This window comes from Leptosomus discolor, chromosome 4 (genome assembly GCF_034619465.1).
Source record: "Leptosomus discolor isolate bLepDis1 chromosome 4, bLepDis1.hap2, whole genome shotgun sequence".
NCBI lineage: Eukaryota > Metazoa > Chordata > Aves > Leptosomiformes > Leptosomidae > Leptosomus > Leptosomus discolor.
The window spans coordinates 12,264,888-12,281,981 of NC_141394.1; the positions used below are offsets into that span (position 1 = coordinate 12,264,888).

Here is a 17,094-nt window from a genome sequence, read left to right on the forward strand (position 1 = left end):
TCCTACAAGTCTTCTGTGGTTGAAACCCAGATGGCGAGTCAGCTCCACATGGCCACTCTGTCACTTGCCCTCAGTAGGGTGGAGGAGAGAATGGAAAGGGTGAAAGTGAGAACTCGTGGGTTGAGATAAAGACAGTTTAACAGCTGAAGCAGAAGCCGTGCATGCCAGCAAAGCAGGGGGTTCCTTCATTGCTTCCCATTGGCAGGCAGGTGTTCAGCCCCAGGAAAGCAGGGCTCTGTCATGCATCACGGTGACTTGGGAAGACAAACGCTGTCGCTCGAAGTGTCCCCCACTTCCTCCTCCTTCCCCCAGCTTTATATGCTGAGTATGACATCATATATGGTCTGGGACATCCCTTGGGTCAGTTGGGGTCTGCTGTCCCAGCTTTGTGTACTTGTCCAACGCTGGCAGGGGGTGTGAGGAGCAGTAAAGGCCTTGACTGCCTAAGTCCTGCTAAGTAGTAATTAACCCATCCCAGATTGTCAGTGCTGTTTACGGCACAAATCCAAAACATAGCCCCGTACAACTACTATTAATCTGTTCAACTCTGTCCCTACCAAAGCCAGTACAAAGTCTCAAATCTGGGAAAGGAAATAGAGATAATTTGATTCTAACAATACAGCACACAATGAAAAGGACATGTGTATTTTCAGGGGAAAATAGTGGCCTTCGGGTCTTCGTGGCAAGGTCTGAGAGTAATAGAGATGAGTTGTGGTTGTGAGGCCCCCAGATGTGGTGCCTCATTGATTCACACTTAGCAGCAAGGCTGTGGGGTGTTGTTGAAAAGTTCGTGTGGGCCAGTACAGGCAGGCTAAATGCAGTGCTATTCTCGTTGTGCATAATGATACTTCTTTGTGCTTTTGCTTTGTCTATGAGTCTCTTTGGAACTGCAGTTAGTCCTGTATTTGGGTCTTGACTGTGGACTGTGTTACTGGCCCTGTGGTTTCCTTAGTTGCTTTTTCTGTGGCCTCTCAACTTAGGTTTGAGTTGTTCTTGAGAAAATAGGATGAGGAGGTATTTGTGGGATGCTGTGGGGGTATTGTGACTTGACTATATCAGGAATTTAAGAAGGCAACCAGAATTGTCATCATGGGTCGTAAAGAACGGAAGTGTGTAGAAGAGGTGATGACTTTACGTTGGGAACTTTCTTGTCATCTTCTTATGTGCCGTAGCCTATGACAGTTATGTTTTAAGCTTTTTTGGATGTATTATGGAAAACAGTATATTTTCTGTCTTCAGTGATATCTGATAATAGTAATTTTTTTTTCAGCTTCTGTAAATGGTTGTGAAATGCCAGCTCCTATGCTGATGGACACGTGGAAGTGTAGTTCTGTTCAGTCTACAATCTCGAGTCTGGGCAAAACAACTACTCATTATCTGTGGTTGTGTTTCTGCATAGGACAAGGCCATGTACGTACTTACCTTCTTCCCTCCAGATAGAGGGCAATGTTTAGTGAGAGTTTTCATGAGTGTTTACAGCACTGATTATTGCTTGCTTTGGTCCTTTCAGTGAGAAGTTTAACATCAGAAATTACTAGAAAAGGTTTAAAGTTTAATGGTTCAGGGTTTTGCTGGATGAAGATTTCCAGAACATTGATGACTATTAATTTTCCTGTAGATATTAATATACTTACTCAAGTTTTGTTCAGAGTTATGCTCTCGTCTTTCTGATGAAAGGGTATTTATAGCGGTGATATTTACTAATGGAAAACCATACAAGGTCACATACCTACTTCTTGACAAAATGGGGAATAGGTCTTCTTTTATGGCCACTTCACGGTTCGAGTATTGGTTCATATTGCCACCTAATGGCAAGAAGAGCAGTTGTCTGAGTTAAGCTTTTTTTTTTTTCCCCACTACTTTCTACTGATTGTTTTTATCCAGTCATGTCTGCTCTGGTTACATAAAAACGATTGTCAATCCGCCATTCTGTTCTTGTCCTCCTGCCAGTCGGAGAGAATTTTAAGGCTGTAAAACTGGTTAAAAATACAAGAAGTAATTTTTGTCTTCTAATTATTAGACTTTAGTCCCTTACCTGAGTACTGCTTTGTATTTTTGGTGCTTAAAAAAAGAGGCTTCTCTTTGAGAGGATAGTACAAAAAGTCTTCCACTAACAAAGGTCTGCCCATGTTTCTTACCATAATCCCCCAGGCTGGTGTTAGTGGAGCCCTATAGGATAGTTCCAGCCCCAGATGGAGTTTGGCATTAGAACCTTAGTAACATGAGGCTTACAGGCTGGATCACTGAACTGAGGCCAATTGTATGAGCTTCAACAAGTCCAAGTGCCGGGTCCTGCACTTGGGTCACAACAGCCCCATGCAACGCTACAGGCTTGGGGAAGTGTGGCTGGAAAGCTGCCTGGCAGAAAAGGACCTGGGGGTGCTGGTCGACAGCTGGCTGAGCATGAGCCGGCAGCATGCCCAGGTGGCCCAGAAGGCCAACAACATCCTGGCCTGTATCAGCAACAGTGTGGCCAGCAGGAGCAGGGGAGCGGTTGTGCCCCTGTACTCAGCACTGGTGAGACCTCACCTTGAGTACTGTGTGCAGTTTTGGGTGCCACAGTATAGGAAAGACGTTGAGGTCCTGGAGCAGGTCCAGAGAACAGCAACGAAGCTGGTGAGGGATCTAGAAAACATGTCTTATGAGGAGTGCCTGAGGGAACTGGGATTGTTTAGCCAAGAGAAGAGGAGGCCGAGAGGGGACCTTATGGCTCTCTACAACTACCTAAAAGGAAGTTGGTAGTGAGGCTGGTGTTGGTCTCTTCTCCCAAGTAACTAATGACAGGACAAGAGGTAATGGCCTCAAGCTGCGCCACAGGAAATTTAGATTGGATAGTAGGAAAAATTTCTTTACTGAAAGAGAGGTTAGGCATTGAAACAGCCTGCCCAGGGAGGTGGTCGAGTCACCATCCCTGGAGGTGTTCAAAAGACGTATAGATGTGGTGCTTAGGGACATGGTTTAGTGGTGGTCTTGGCAGTGTTAGGATGATGGTTGGACTTGATGATCTTAAAGGTCTTTTCCAACCAAAATGATTCTATGATTCTTTGAGAGGGTATCCTGTTAATGTTTTGTGAAGGCCCTACATAAACAAGTTAAGTATAATAATTTTGCAGAATTTAGGCTGTTGTATTAAAATTGGCAGTAGTTCTGTTTTGATAGCGTAGCATCTCGTTTGGCTAAATGTGCAATTAAGCTAAAAAATAATAGATACTTAATCTTCAAGAAAATTTTGTAATAAAACTTAGCTTCTATTGTAAATTACATGCATATTTGCTCAAGCACAAGAGACTTGGCTCAAATGAAGTACGTTATACTTAATAAAGGCTGCTTGCAGATCATATCAGGAAACATGAAATGCATGTATTTCAATTGGCTGGCTGATTATCAGGGTAGTTAATCATTTTAATTTACATATTTGTCCTGATTGTATACCTGAGGTTTTGCACTAGTTGAAACTTCCCATGGTGGTAGTTGGCTTACCATCAGACAGCAGTCAATTAAGGAACGTATGGGTTTACGTGAGCTCTTCTGTGAGGCAGATTCCCTAAAACTGTGGGAAAGCTGAGTGTGTGAACCTCGAGGTGATGCTAACGTCATCTGCTTGAGGCCTGGAGCCGGTAGTTAAGACTAGCAGAAGACAGTTAAACAGGAGAGTGTTGTTTTTCCCTTTGGTTTGCCTGAGCATTTGGAAGTACTTTCTGTGTAGGCTGTGTCACTTGGCTTCTGTGTGTCAGTCTTGTCTGTGTGATGCTTCTCTGCCAGTGAAGAGAAAAAGAAAAACCTCATACTGGGAAGCTGGGGGATGGGCTAGAGTATGTGGCTCGCTCTTGGACTAAGAATGCTTCTGCTGGGGCTAGTTGTGGGAAAATGTTTAATTCTTAACTGCATATTTAGTATGGGTTTTAATAAAAACATTGCTGCAGAGCTGATTGCTTGTACCATCTGTGATTTCAGGGAGGTTCTACCAGTCTTTAGGCTATGCTGAAAAGTTGCATGACTACTTTAGTATCTCTCAAGACTCTCTTTTCTTAGTATTTTAATTTTTATATTTTAAAGTGTAGGTTTAGGGAATTAACGTTAACCTTTATCAAGTATGGAGTGATTTAGAAGTTGTGAAGACCTGTAGAATACCTTCACTTTGTTCGGGTTTCTGGGTGACTGTGCAAGTCCTTCAGGGTTGATAACTGAATACATAGTTTGCACTAGGCTTTGTAAATTTATTTGAATGTGAAAATGCTTTTCAAATATTTTCATTCAATGTTGTAACAAAATAGTAAGATCCTTACGTTTTTGTCAAGAATACTTTATGTGAAATGGATTGAGCTAGCAAATCTTTATAACTTGTTAACTGTTTGTTACTCCTTGCTCAATGACTGACATAGACTGACTTACTCATTTTGTGGCAAGTAGCGGTGTTGGCTAGAGGAGTAACAGGAACTTGAGTAGCTTTATTTGTTTGTAACTTTTTTCCAGGTGGCTTCTCAACGGTGTTTCTGGTACGTACCCATGGTGGAATACGTTGTGCACTGAAACGAATGTATGTTAATAATGTGCCGGATCTCAACATATGCAAGAGAGAAATTACAATTATGGTAAGAAGCCCATTATTTGTAACTGATGAATGTATTAATATGTAATATATGTACACCAAAAGCCTCTTCAATGTTTTGTTGATCTAAACCACCTTTTCTTTTGACCTTGCGGTCCTGATTTTGCACTGTTAGTTTCAGAAACTAATGCTGAGTTTAGGGTTGGTGCATGATTAACTTCTAAAGCAATTATAAAAAATTTATTTGATACATGGTCGATTTGGTCAGTACATCTGGTTCCCAAGCAAAAGTGATTTCTTCCAGTTCTGCAGTGGTAACTTAAATTCTCAAGGCCTCTGTGGCCACAGCTGTGCTAGCTGAATGATGCTGCCAGTGGCTTCCATGAGTATTGTCCTCTTGAGTAGGTGTAAGCACGTTTTTGAAGTTGCAGCCAGTGTTGGGGTAGCTGATAGGTGTGTAGCCAAAATCCCCCACATCACCAGAGTTTCTGTTGGTTTTCAGCACATGGCTAGCAAATAAGGAGAAACTAGAAGGTTTAGTCAGGCACGCTTGGGTTTATGATTACTGGACAGGTAAAAAAAAAAAAAAAAAAGAAATTTAAGGGGGAGAAAAAAGTCTGTGGCTCATTGGGCAAGAGAAAATCTGTTGTATTGCCTTCCAGCAGACACGATGAATACAATTTATCTCTATCTCCATACACTTCCAGTTTCCATGTGTTCTGATCATAGCAGCACCTATTTAATAATCTGATGTAAGAGGTACTTTTATGTTAACCTTAAGTTACATAAAACTTAACAGGCAGAAACTCTGTAGTACAGATGACAACACTTGTATAGTCAGATGTGAAATAAGCATTGCTTAATTACGCGTTTAAAATGGCTCTTAAGTTGTTTTTCATTGGGGACACCTTCAGTTGCTTGTGTGTAATAACTTTGTAAAACTTGGTGATAGGTCAGGGTACAACAGCTGTGGCTTTTTTCGAGCTACCTTTTTTAATAACAGAGAGACTTTTTCAGTTTAGCTTAGGATGGACATGAGTACCGTATTTCTTCCGCATCTCCTAAATATCAAGGCTGTAGCTATGACTACTTCACAACATTGTTTTAGAAAGCAGCCATATGGATGTGTTTGCACTCTTCAACAAGAAGTGTGTAAAAGTTCTTTTCTGAGTAGTAACTGTGTTGTGTTTGATACATAGCAGTCACTCTGACGTTGCTGGTAGCAATCAGCTTATGTTCTGTGTTTGCGGTACTTTCTCAAGAGTAGTGGATGTGGGTCAGGGGCTAACTTAACTTGACATCATAAATGGTTGTCTGAAAACATGTACTGTCTTTTACTTGTTTAAATTCTTCTATGCTGAAGCGTAATGTCCATTTTCTTTTTCAGAAAGAGTTATCTGGGCACAAGAATATTGTGAGCTATTTAGATTGCGCTGTTAACTCTATAAGTGATAATGTTTGGGAGGTGCTCATTCTCATGGAGTACTGTCGAGGTAAGAATCAACTCGTAGGTTTTCAGAGTAAGTGCAGGGAATATGTTAGTATTGATCACCTGGGATTTTTACTTGGAATTGTTCCCATAATATGAAAGGTTAACATACAATCTATCTCACAGCTGGAATCCCATTAGCACTTTTTGCTTTTCTGTTTGCATTGTTACTTAAGCATGTGGCTTTGTAATGAAGTATGATTAGAAAATTATTTGGTAAGTATCGAGGGAAATAGTTCTGTTCTGCTGTTTATGCTAATTGACGTGTAGCTAGAACACTATTCACAGGAAAGTTTGGCAAGCTTTTCACTGCTTTTTGCCCTCTGCTATTTTTGTTTCAGATAGCAATAATCAAGATGCTTTACTTTTGTCTGGCAGGTGACTTGTTATAAATGAGCATAGCATAGTTAGTGTTGATAATGCTGGCCAAAAAAAAAATTAGTCCCATGGTCCTGCTCTATAATGTAACTTTGTTTCAAACAGTATGTAAAACCAGATAGTTACTGAATTATTTTTTCCCCCCACCTCACATATGCAGTGGAATAAACTTGCTATTGTGTTTAACTTCTCAGGTTTATCTAAAATTCAGGGTAACTGGGAACTGCCCTCATAGTACAAGATGGTAGTTAACCCAAATAGGTGATGATATTTAAAACAAATGCTACAAGTACAAAGTGAGTATTTCTATAGACTAGAAAGAAAACCCACCCCATTGCCTGTAATGCTGGAAGAATACTTTCAGATGAGCTTTGCGGTGGTTCTATTTGCAGTGGAAGCAGTGAACGTTACAGCTTGTGCAATCTGTACCGTAAGGAGTCGAAGACAGTCTTGATGTACATTTTGGGGAAGGGAGTAGGGAGATAAATTTAAAACTAATGGCCATGATTTAGGCCTTCTACCCTGCCTGCGTGTGTGAACTTCTGTACCCTTGTGGGAGCTCACTTCTGACTCCCAGTTGGTAGCACTCTTCCCTTGATTATAGTGGTAGATAGCTATGTGGATGTCAGATGACTTGACAGCGTTAGGCTTTTCTTCTTCAAGGCATCCTTGTTTTGACAGAATGCTTGCTAAGGTCCTGCAGATACTGCGTCTTCCTTCATCTCTTAGTGTTAAGTGAGCGTGGTGCTAGAAAGAGCCCGGTATTATCTGATAAAATTACTTTAAGAAACAGGGAAATAATGATTCCCAATCTTAGAAAGAAACCTATGAGGAGGTTAAGCGAGGTCTCTCTCAAAGGATGGATTTGGGACTCTCCCCTCTGCCCCCCCATCTTTTTTTTTTTCCCGTTTTTCTTCCAGAAAGACAGAAAGAGAAGGTGTCTAGAATATGAATTAAACTGAACTTAGTTGGCTGGCAGGGTTTTGGCTATGAACCTAAAAGCAAGAGATACTTTTGAGGCAACATCTCAGTGTGATGGATGCTTCTTTGAGTTTATGACAATTTGTCTCAAATGGGTTTCAGTTACAGGAACTTCTTTTTTCATTCGAGACAGTAATTTTTTTATCTAGGATAATACAAGAGTGTGCATTTGGAAAACCAGGTTTGTTTTATTTAAATACAGTGACTGTGGAAAACTTTCTTGCATCATATTTGTGGACTGTGTGCCTATAAATAAGTCTACTTCTGTACATAATGGGAAATGCTAAAAAACAGTAATTACTTTGTTGTTTCTTTAGCTGGGCAAGTTGTCAATCAGATGAATCAGCGTCTGCAGACAGGCTTTACTGAGTCAGAAGTAATGAGAATATTTTGTGATACTTGCGAAGCCGTTGCCCGGTTGCATCAGTGCAAAACACCTATAGTTCACCGGGATCTGAAGGTATGAACTTAAGAAAATGGAACATCTTGGATAAAATCAATGATCTACTTAAAAAGGATTGAGAATATAGAAGGCATTTCACTAAGGCTGATTTCTAGTTAGGGAAGAACTTGCTTTTGGTGCAGCTGTAAACAGAGACACTAAACAATAATACATGTCTTACTACTAATGCCAAGTGTATCGATTTATTTTTGTGAAAACTTTCCTGTTGGTGAGAATTCGTTGTAACAGTTAACTTGGAAATTAATGCCGTTATTTTCGTCTAATGTTTCTGTGTGTCAATTTCGTTTCAAGGTGGAGAATATATTGTTAAACGATAGTGGGAACTATGTTCTCTGTGATTTCGGCAGCGCCACTAACAAATATCTTAATCCTCAAAAAGATGGTGTTAATGTGGTTGAAGAAGAGATTAAAAAGTAAGTTCACTTTTCAGTGGCCTGTCATAAGCAATGATTGTGCTGGTAGGAAACTCCGTGGCTTATTGCGCAGTGTGCATATGTAGTATTAATGTGTTGAACTTCATGGTTGAATTTGAACTAATGTTGACATAAATACAGTAAAACAGTGGAACTATTTGGTAACATAGATTTCTTCTACTTACTCACAGACTGTTTTTGCAAAACTGAGACTTCCAAGGAAAAAACTGTTGGAAAAAAGTGTGCTGTTTTGAGATTAAATGGTTCAAAAATATGTGTCTGGCTACTAGCCATTTTAGGAGCCTGATATTTTAAATTTATGCAATTTTAATATAGCTAGTGGTATGAGAGAAAAAGAGTTGATGTAAATAAGCATTGGAATGGATTTACACAGTCTTATTTATAGAGTAAGGTCCGTGTTCATTCTCCTAAGACTGACCAGAAAAATACACTAGCTTTTATTACAGGAGTGCCCTTGAAAACGTGTATTAGCTCCATTTTGCCCCTTTGGGTTAACTGCTCCAGAGGAATAAGTACAGGCTACTTGTTTTCAAGTTATAAAGTGATACAGTTTGGGTTTTTTCCAGCTCTGAAAAATACTTTGACTACCACTTGAGTAATTATTTTGAGATGTTAGCTTTTTGAAGTCGGTGTTCTGTATGTTTCAATGTGTAGTAGGGAATACTCTTGTGTGACTCCTATATTACACCTTTCAAATGAGTGGCTATTGCAGTAGTTAAGCAACATGACTCTTGCAAAAGTACTTGTGCTGTGGAAATAATGTTAAAAGCAAATGTTAACTGACTTAATCTTTATTCTTGTGTGTGATAATTTTATATTGCTACTCCAAATAGTCTCCGTGATGCTGCAAATGCAGTAAATGACTTGCATTGCATAAGGCAATTCTACGCGCATATCTGAAACTTGGGTGTGAATGGTGTGTGCCTGGCAGATGCAGGAAAACACGCTTTCAGTTCCGAGGCACGCTTTTCACCTGTGTTCTCTTTTAATTATATACTTCTAGGTATACAACACTATCGTACAGAGCTCCCGAAATGATCAATCTTTATGGAGGAAAACCAATTACTACCAAGGCAGATATCTGGGTAAGCAAATAATCAGTTACTATGAAATATGGAACTAAGAGGTGTGCGTGGGAAGTGAAAAGCATTGTTGACTAACTGAAAAACTGACTCCTGGAAAGTGACGTATATCATGCAGCTATACCATGTAGAATGTAGCAGAGGTATCTTTGGTAGTTATGGCTTCTGTAAATGAATGCCATGTGTTATGATCTTTGAGTTAAGGGGGACATGATGTAGGATTTTTTTCCTTTTTGTTGGCTCAAGTTGCTGCTTGATAGTCACCAGTGACTTCTCATGGAAACCTGTTGGCAGCATGATAGGGAAAGGTGTTTTTATTAGGTGATGTGCAGTGAAGTAAGTAAAGGTAAATTCAGCAGGAACACTGGTGGTATCTCTGGGTGATGTGACAATGTGAACGCAGCTCTTGGTTTGCTCTAGTTTTGGTAGTTTGTTGTCTAACATAGGAGTCCATGGGAAAGAAGGCCTTTTTGGAGCTGCTTTATGTGTCAGCTTGTCACATCAACAGTGTTTTATAATGCAGCTTGTACGTTTGTAAGCATCAGCTGTAGCTAGGATGCGATTTGTTTCTTGTTGGTGCTGCTTTACTGGGTAAAAGGCTTCTTTTCGTCCCTTTACAGTGACTATTTGTTTTTTACAGGCACTTGGCTGCTTGCTGTATAAAATTTGTTTCTTTTCACTTCCTTTTGGAGAAAGTCAAGTTGCTATTTGCGATGGAAGCTTTACCATTCCAGACAATTCCCGATACTCTCATAGTATACACTGTTTGATAAGTAAGTATCTGGGTAGCGTGGCCAGTTTTTTGCCTCGTAAATCAGTTAAAACACGGAAGATCTCGCGGATGTCGGCAGGTGACTTGGATGGGTGGCGCAGACTGGCTGAGTTGAGTGAACAGTGGGAGTTGTTCCTGGCTACCATCTGTCTTGCAACTCCTGCTCTTGCCCTTGAAAGGAGGCTTGCTTATCTGTTTGCTCAGCAGAGGGCTGTGCCACAGGGTGCAGAACTGAGGTGCCATCCTAGAGAGGAATCTCAGAAACCTAAAGGAAACCTCTTGGAAATGGTGCTAAAAGTGAGCCTGGTGAATGAAGTACGAACAAGTCTTCCTCTGGGACAGCTGATGTTAAAATTGGCTACTGTATTCTGGGCATTCAGTGGATGAGTTGATAACTTCATAGTTGAGACAGAATAAAACAGTGCAAAGACCTGCCAGATTAAATTATACTGCTCAAGTCAGAAGAGCTTTGTTGAAGTTAGAAGGGCTTTTTGGTTTCTTTGGGAGGCATGGATGATTTTTTTTTTTCCTTAGGTGGCCATAAACCACAAAGGGTTAGTTTATTCATAGTTCCTTTTTGCTCTTAAGTGTGTGTTTTCTGTGGAGTGTCAGACTGGTAATAGTATTTGAAGTGCGAGTTCATAACAAAAAAAAAACTGATAAAGTTTGTACCACACAAAGTGTCAGAAACAAACTCTAGCAAAAGTTTGAAAGTCGAAAGAGGGAGAATGAAGGAGAATTTTGGACAAGAAGCAGCTCTGAGGCTAGCGATTAGTCTGTTATCCAAGTGCAGAGATACAGGATCTTATTTACAGTAATAATGAGTGTTTTCAGTTGTCTTTGTTTTCAGCTTCGAGCAGGTTAACTTGAAAGAGTGTAACTGACAGAATATGGAAAATTCAGGAAGTTTGAATAGGAGCTTGTATGATTGATTTCTAAATTAAGAATGTGTTGTCCAAATAGTTTATGCTTTCATATAATAGGAAATAGCAAATCCAAACAGTGTCTTTTGAGCACACATTCATAACTGAGAAATAGCAGTTAGCATGGTAAACACTTAGCCTCTGCAAATACTTAATTGCCAAAATGAGATGAATTTTCAAGTGATTAAATACTTATCTCTGGGTTAGAGTGCTACTTTTAGAAGAGCATAGGTTTTAATCCTGTCGTCTTGTAAGTATGAGTGCTTGTTTATTAAGATTCAATGAACTGCTGTGCCAAGATGAGCGTTAGTGGCATGGGATATATGTGGGTGGGGAATAGTCTCATAATACAAGCTTCCCTTCTTTCCGTTTTGAATGGAAGCTGAAAAAAAAGCTGCACTTGGTCATAAAAGTTATGTCAGGGACTTCTCTGCTCTTTTACAAGGCAGGGGATGGGGAGCAAGAAGCTGAATGTACTTCACCTCATAGATCTAATATGTCAGAATCAAGTGGCAGGAGTCATTTCACGATCAGTGTTCTGTTTCCGTTGAATGGTACTGTCACTGCAAGTTTAAATCCACTTTATTTTGTAAAACCCACTAAAAATAAAGCTTGCTGTGAACTATATTTGCTGTGAAATGATGGCTTTAAGTAAAATTGTAAGATCTGTCTCTAGATATGATATTAGGGCTTTGGATATGATCCTAAGGTTTAGTAAAAAAGTTCCTTCAGTACTTCTTACAAAATCTTATGTAAGGATAGCTGTACTACTGAACAGTTTTAGAAATGTAGCTCAGTTTTCTTATCAAAACTGAGAACTTAAATGTTCATTTTCTTTGTAGCTGAACATATTTTTAGAGGCTTAGCTCGTTTAGAAAGTATCCTTCACTGTTTAGGTTCTCGGTAATTTAGGCAGGATTTGCTGACTATGTACTCTGTATCGTTTTGTTAACAACATCAATAACTTATTTGCTTGAAAACCCCTAAACCTTCTGATTTCGGAAGCTAATGTTGGAGAGGGACAGCAGAAATTCTGTGACTGGTCAGGAAAAAGTCCTTTTATCCATGGAACTATTTTTTTTTTTAATTCAATATACAAAAGCATGCATACTCTACTAAACCTGCAGGACAAAAGATGTAGAACCTTAGCTGATGCAGTTAGATATATCTGTGTATCTTCTGTTAGCTACATTAAATTTTGTAGTAGCACTAGAAAATACTAGTACTATGAGTTGGTTTTATGTTGTTTCTCTTTGAAGTTATTAATTACTACTTGAGTTTAGCTATGCTTTCAAGTACTGAGTGTCCAAATATCAAACAGTATATGTCTTCTCCAATTGTGTTTGACCCTAGAAACTGTATGACTTGACAAAAAGTATTTAAAAAAACCCAAACAAAACAAAACAGACAAAGAGCAACATAATGATTAAAATGACTCTTTGTGGGGTAAGCTCATTTGGTGGAACTGCTGAATTTCTTCTTGCTGGTAGCATGCTGTCTCAACAGGCTTTTTGATATCCACTAGTCATAGTTTGGTCTTACAATTTTTGCAGGATATATGCTTGAACCAGATCAAGAGCAGAGACCTGATATCTTTCAAGTATCTTTCTTTGCCTTTAAACTTGCCAAAAAGGATAATCCAGTGTCTAATATTAATGTAAGTAGTCTTTAATTTTTTCTGTATTTTCGGTATATTTTGTAGGTAGCATTGAGAAAATTCTCTCAAGTCAGCCGAGAGAGATTATTTCAGTTTATTCATAAACTTTGTTCCTAAATTTAAAACATAGAGCAGAGTAAATGTCAAGCTGCTATTGTGTACAGACAGTATTAGCTCTCAAAACAAAATATTTTGAGGGCATAGCTTCTTGAGTTATATTGATACTGCACCAATACTTGACTTAAAACTTTAACCTTTACTTGTCTCTTGAGTCAAAAACAATTAATATGAAATATACTACAGAACTTAAACTTCTTGAGAATAGAAGGTTTAGTGTTGTAACAGTAGTGTCAAGAGCATTTATGTTTTTTCTTGGTAAACCCTTTTTCTTAATCATCCTTAGCCATTATGTTAATCCATTGGAGGGGCTACAGTGAACTGGAAGGCAACAGAGTAGTGCCTCGGTTAGTCTGCATTCCTAACCTTACTTTCCGTGTGAGTTCGAACTTTGAAAGTCTGAACTTTCTATCAAAGATCACATCATTCGCAGCTGCATTGGATGCACCTCATGACTGTGCGATGGAATTTGAGTGCACATGGATGATGTTCAGTATTATAAAGTGATTCTCAAGATAGGCATCAGGAAAAATCCATCTCAAAAGGGATTTTGGAACAGATGACAGTTGTAATAAACTCTGCCTTCAGAGGCAGATGAGTGAACTTACTCAGAACCTTCTAAATTCCTTTATCAATGGTCCTTGTAGAAGAAGGTGCTCAGTAAGTGTGAGTGGCGCTATTTGGAAACTTAGGTTAGAAAAATCAGAAAACCTTGAAGTGCTTACTGTTTGTAGGTAAAGGCTAAATTTGAAGTGGTTTGAATGGTTTGGCATTAACCGTACTTTCCCTTGAGTATTTTATCCTGAAATATGAACAAATCTTGACATAACTTAATTTGGGAATTTACTACGTTACTCATCAGAGGAATAGTATCACCTCACTCAGGTGACTTGAATAGGTCTGTTTCTTGGATCTTTTTCTCCTGCAGATAGGAGTTGCCTGCTTATGTGGCCCTTTGGCCTGTAGCAGACATAGAAAAGTAAAAGTGCCTGGAGTATTTCTACGAAGCGAAGCTGTTTGGGGGGTGTGTATGTGTGTGTTTTCCACTGGAGTGTTAAAACAGTGGTAGGAGCAGCAGTCCATGCTCTGTCTTCTGTTGCTGTTGATTTCCTCTGGTAGTGCTTGCCCCTCTAGCTTTCACAGCTGCCTTAAAAGAGAAGCAGCACAGAAATGCGCATATGCACATGAACCCTCCCCCTCGAACTTTTGTGAGAATATAAGAATGACTGTTATAGGTCAGAAGAGGGCTTGGATGAGTGTGGTGTATTGTGTTTGACAGCAGCTTATTATTTTTTCAGGGGAAAGTCAGAAGTATGCCTGTCTGTCTCTTTCCTAGACCCTTGGCTAATTCCAGAACTGATGGTAGTCTACAGAAGCAGTATTTGATATTAACTCTGTCTCTACTGTTTGTGACCAGATTGAGATTTGTGTCTTTTTACGTAAGGGGTTAGTGCATGTGTAATTAGAGGTAATCTTCCTCCTCCCTCCCACAAAATTGCCATTTTCCATGGTAAAACGTGGTTTAGATGCAATGAATTCATTTAGGAACTTGACTGAGATGGCGATAAGTTAAAGGACCGTAGAAGCTTAGATGCTGTGCGGTTTTCTGGAATTTGTGTTGCAGTGGAAGAGCTGAGTGTGCTAAAAAAACCTACTGTTTTATCCAAAGCTTAGGCTTAGTTCTTAAACTTAAGGCTAAAATGATTTTGTGCAGTTACAGGAAAACATTTGGAGGAAATGTTTTCCTTCATTGTTGATAGTGAGTAAATTGAAGTAGTTGACAAAACAGTCAGATCAGTAATGTTTTGTTATACTTTTGCACCTGATAAGAGAACACAGAGATACTCTTAAATTAAAACACTTTTAATCTACAGCTGTGTGGGTGAGTTCTGCATGAAACCTTGTGACCTGAAAAACTTGAACCCAAGTATTCCTTTTCAATATGTAATGATTTTTTCTTTCAGGATTTCATTTTTTAAAAAATTTATTCAAATTTATTTTTCCCAAGAATTCTCCTGTCCCTTCAACTCTTCCTGAACCCGTGACAGCTAGTGAGGCAGCTGCTAGAAAAAGCCAAATAAAAGCAAGGTGAGCAGCGGATCTGGCTTTACTTTTTGTTTTGTAATATTGTTAAGCTGCATGTTTGTCTGAAACCTGTTTTCATATGCTTGTTAATGAACAAAGAATTACCTTAGTAGCAGAGGTCATTAGAATAGATAACTGCAATTCTAAGAGCTTCAAGTCTCTCTTTGGATTTAACTCCATCGCTTTTTTCATTGTGTTGAGAATCCACAGAGAGAACCCGAGAGAGAGCCTGTTTCATAGTGGAATAAGTAAGTGCTAGGAGTCTGTTGCTGATCTGCTTTATTTTCTCCTAGTGTGATAAGTGAATTTTGAAACAAGTTATTTAATGACAGGTGAGGATGGTATGGTACAGGTAAACTTTTCTTAGGAGTTTTATTTAAATGTGCAAATCCAATCTGATTGCTGAAGGTAAGTGGGTTTTGTTCTTTCAGAAATTCTGAGGTTTGTACCAAAATACTCTTTTTGTTATACTTCTAATAAAACCAAAGCCTTGGGAATTCCTAATCATGCTTTTTATTTCTGACATAGTATATTGTATATGCTTAATGCTCATGCTGGAAGAATCCTTTACGCTTTCATTCCTTGTTCATAGAAGTTGTTAGGGTGGTGCATCTACCAGCATGTGACTTGGGTACTTCAGTATTCAGCTATAATTATCAGCTCTGTTTCAACTCTGACTTCATTAGTTTGTTGTGAATGAGAAGCAAATTAATGGACTCATCTAAGCTGTGTTTGAGCTATGTAGATGTGTCTGTGGCATTTTAAGGTAATGTCATAGTCTGGGCATGGTTGATTTTGCTGGCTTTGATGTCAGTTGGTAACGTAAAGCAGGGGGCAGGCATAAAGTATCTATGGAATAAAGTTGTAAACTCCAACTAAATCTCCTAGATGATAGTAGGAAGATTCATAGTTCTCCCTAAATATTGTTTTCCTGGCGGTCCTGGGTTGCAGCAGGTGAAGGCAGATGGTGTCTGGAAATAATATGGTAGGAACCAATATGAGGAGTTAGGTACTAGAGCTTAGATGGTAAATTACTGGTTTTAAGCAGTTGGACAGTTTTACAAAATTAGTATACTGTAACCTGAAAATGGGATTAAAGCTGAGAAGTACTTGGGTTCTGAACATCTTAATTGCCCTGTCAGATTATTATACAGTTCTGAAGTACTGCAGGGAAGATGCAAATATTTTGAGCAGTTTATGGGTGTTATAACTGCTAGAGGCTAAATCTCTAAAAAGGTAGAAATGAGTTGTCTTAACAGATAAGATTTTTCTTAATCTTATTTCTTGTACGGATGAAGAGTAATTGTATCTCTAGTCACAGAATTGCTGACTCAGTCGCTGCACATAACTTTGCACTCACTACTGTGAACTGAGGAAAGCTTATGCAGAGAAACTTCATCTAGTGTCATGGCCTCCTCGGGGAATAAGGCTGTTGCATAGCTCCTTAATGGTGTTCTGCAGCAGTCGTATAGCCTATGGCTGCAATGGGTGATGAGGGGAATTTTAGGAAGCAAATGTTAAGGTATTAAAATCCAAATCAAAAGTAGAGCAGTACCTGGCTAAGACATAACGGAGTTATTAAACTATGTACTGTGTCTAATTTGGAGAAGAAAGTCTTTTGTTTATCAGGTCTTTCCTGTGGGAAAACTTGCCATTTCAGAATAACGGATACTGTTGGACCAACAGAAACCTCAATAGCACCGCGACAAAGACCAAAGGCCAATTCAAGCACTGCCACTTCTAGTGTGCTGACAATCCAGAGCTCAGCAACTCCAGTCAAAGTACAAGTTCCTGGTGAATTTGGTAATCGTGGGCAAAAAGGTAACTTAACAACATCTAATGACAGACCAAAATAAATGGAGAATTAATTTTGTATTGCTTTTCCTTATTTCTCTAGTAGGGACAAGTTTAGAACTGAAATTCATCTGCTTTTTTATATGCCAAAACCCAGATCTTCAGCTTTCTGAAAGACTCTGAACGTGCAAGTAATAAGTTTGACCAGGTGCCATAAAAACTAAATGCAAATTGTTGTGAAGTGAAGGTGCGTTTTTCGTTGTGCTAAACACTGATTTTGAACTGACTTTCCCACTGCAGACTGTGAGAGATGTTCATGCTCAGTTTTGACTTGAAAAATCATTCACAAAAAGCAGATCTCTTCTGTAAC

General features: G+C 39.1%; 1 protein-coding gene across 2 annotated transcripts in view; it reads left to right on the forward strand.

The window, feature by feature from the left end:
- Positions 1–17,094, forward strand: part of BMP2K (BMP2 inducible kinase) — a 60,538-nt gene that overhangs the window by 19,803 nt on the left and 23,641 nt on the right. For both annotated transcript variants that reach the window (XM_086463752.1, XM_086463753.1), the window contains exons 2-10: positions 4,474–4,592; positions 5,937–6,042; positions 7,715–7,857; positions 8,152–8,273; positions 9,298–9,379; positions 10,017–10,149; positions 12,625–12,728; positions 14,854–14,933; positions 16,591–16,751. In XM_086463752.1, coding sequence (XP_086319878.1) covers positions 4,474–4,592; positions 5,937–6,042; positions 7,715–7,857; positions 8,152–8,273; positions 9,298–9,379; positions 10,017–10,149; positions 12,625–12,728; positions 14,854–14,933; positions 16,591–16,751 — 1,050 coding nt within the window. The remainder of the gene's footprint in view (positions 1–4,473; positions 4,593–5,936; positions 6,043–7,714; positions 7,858–8,151; positions 8,274–9,297; positions 9,380–10,016; positions 10,150–12,624; positions 12,729–14,853; positions 14,934–16,590; positions 16,752–17,094) is intronic.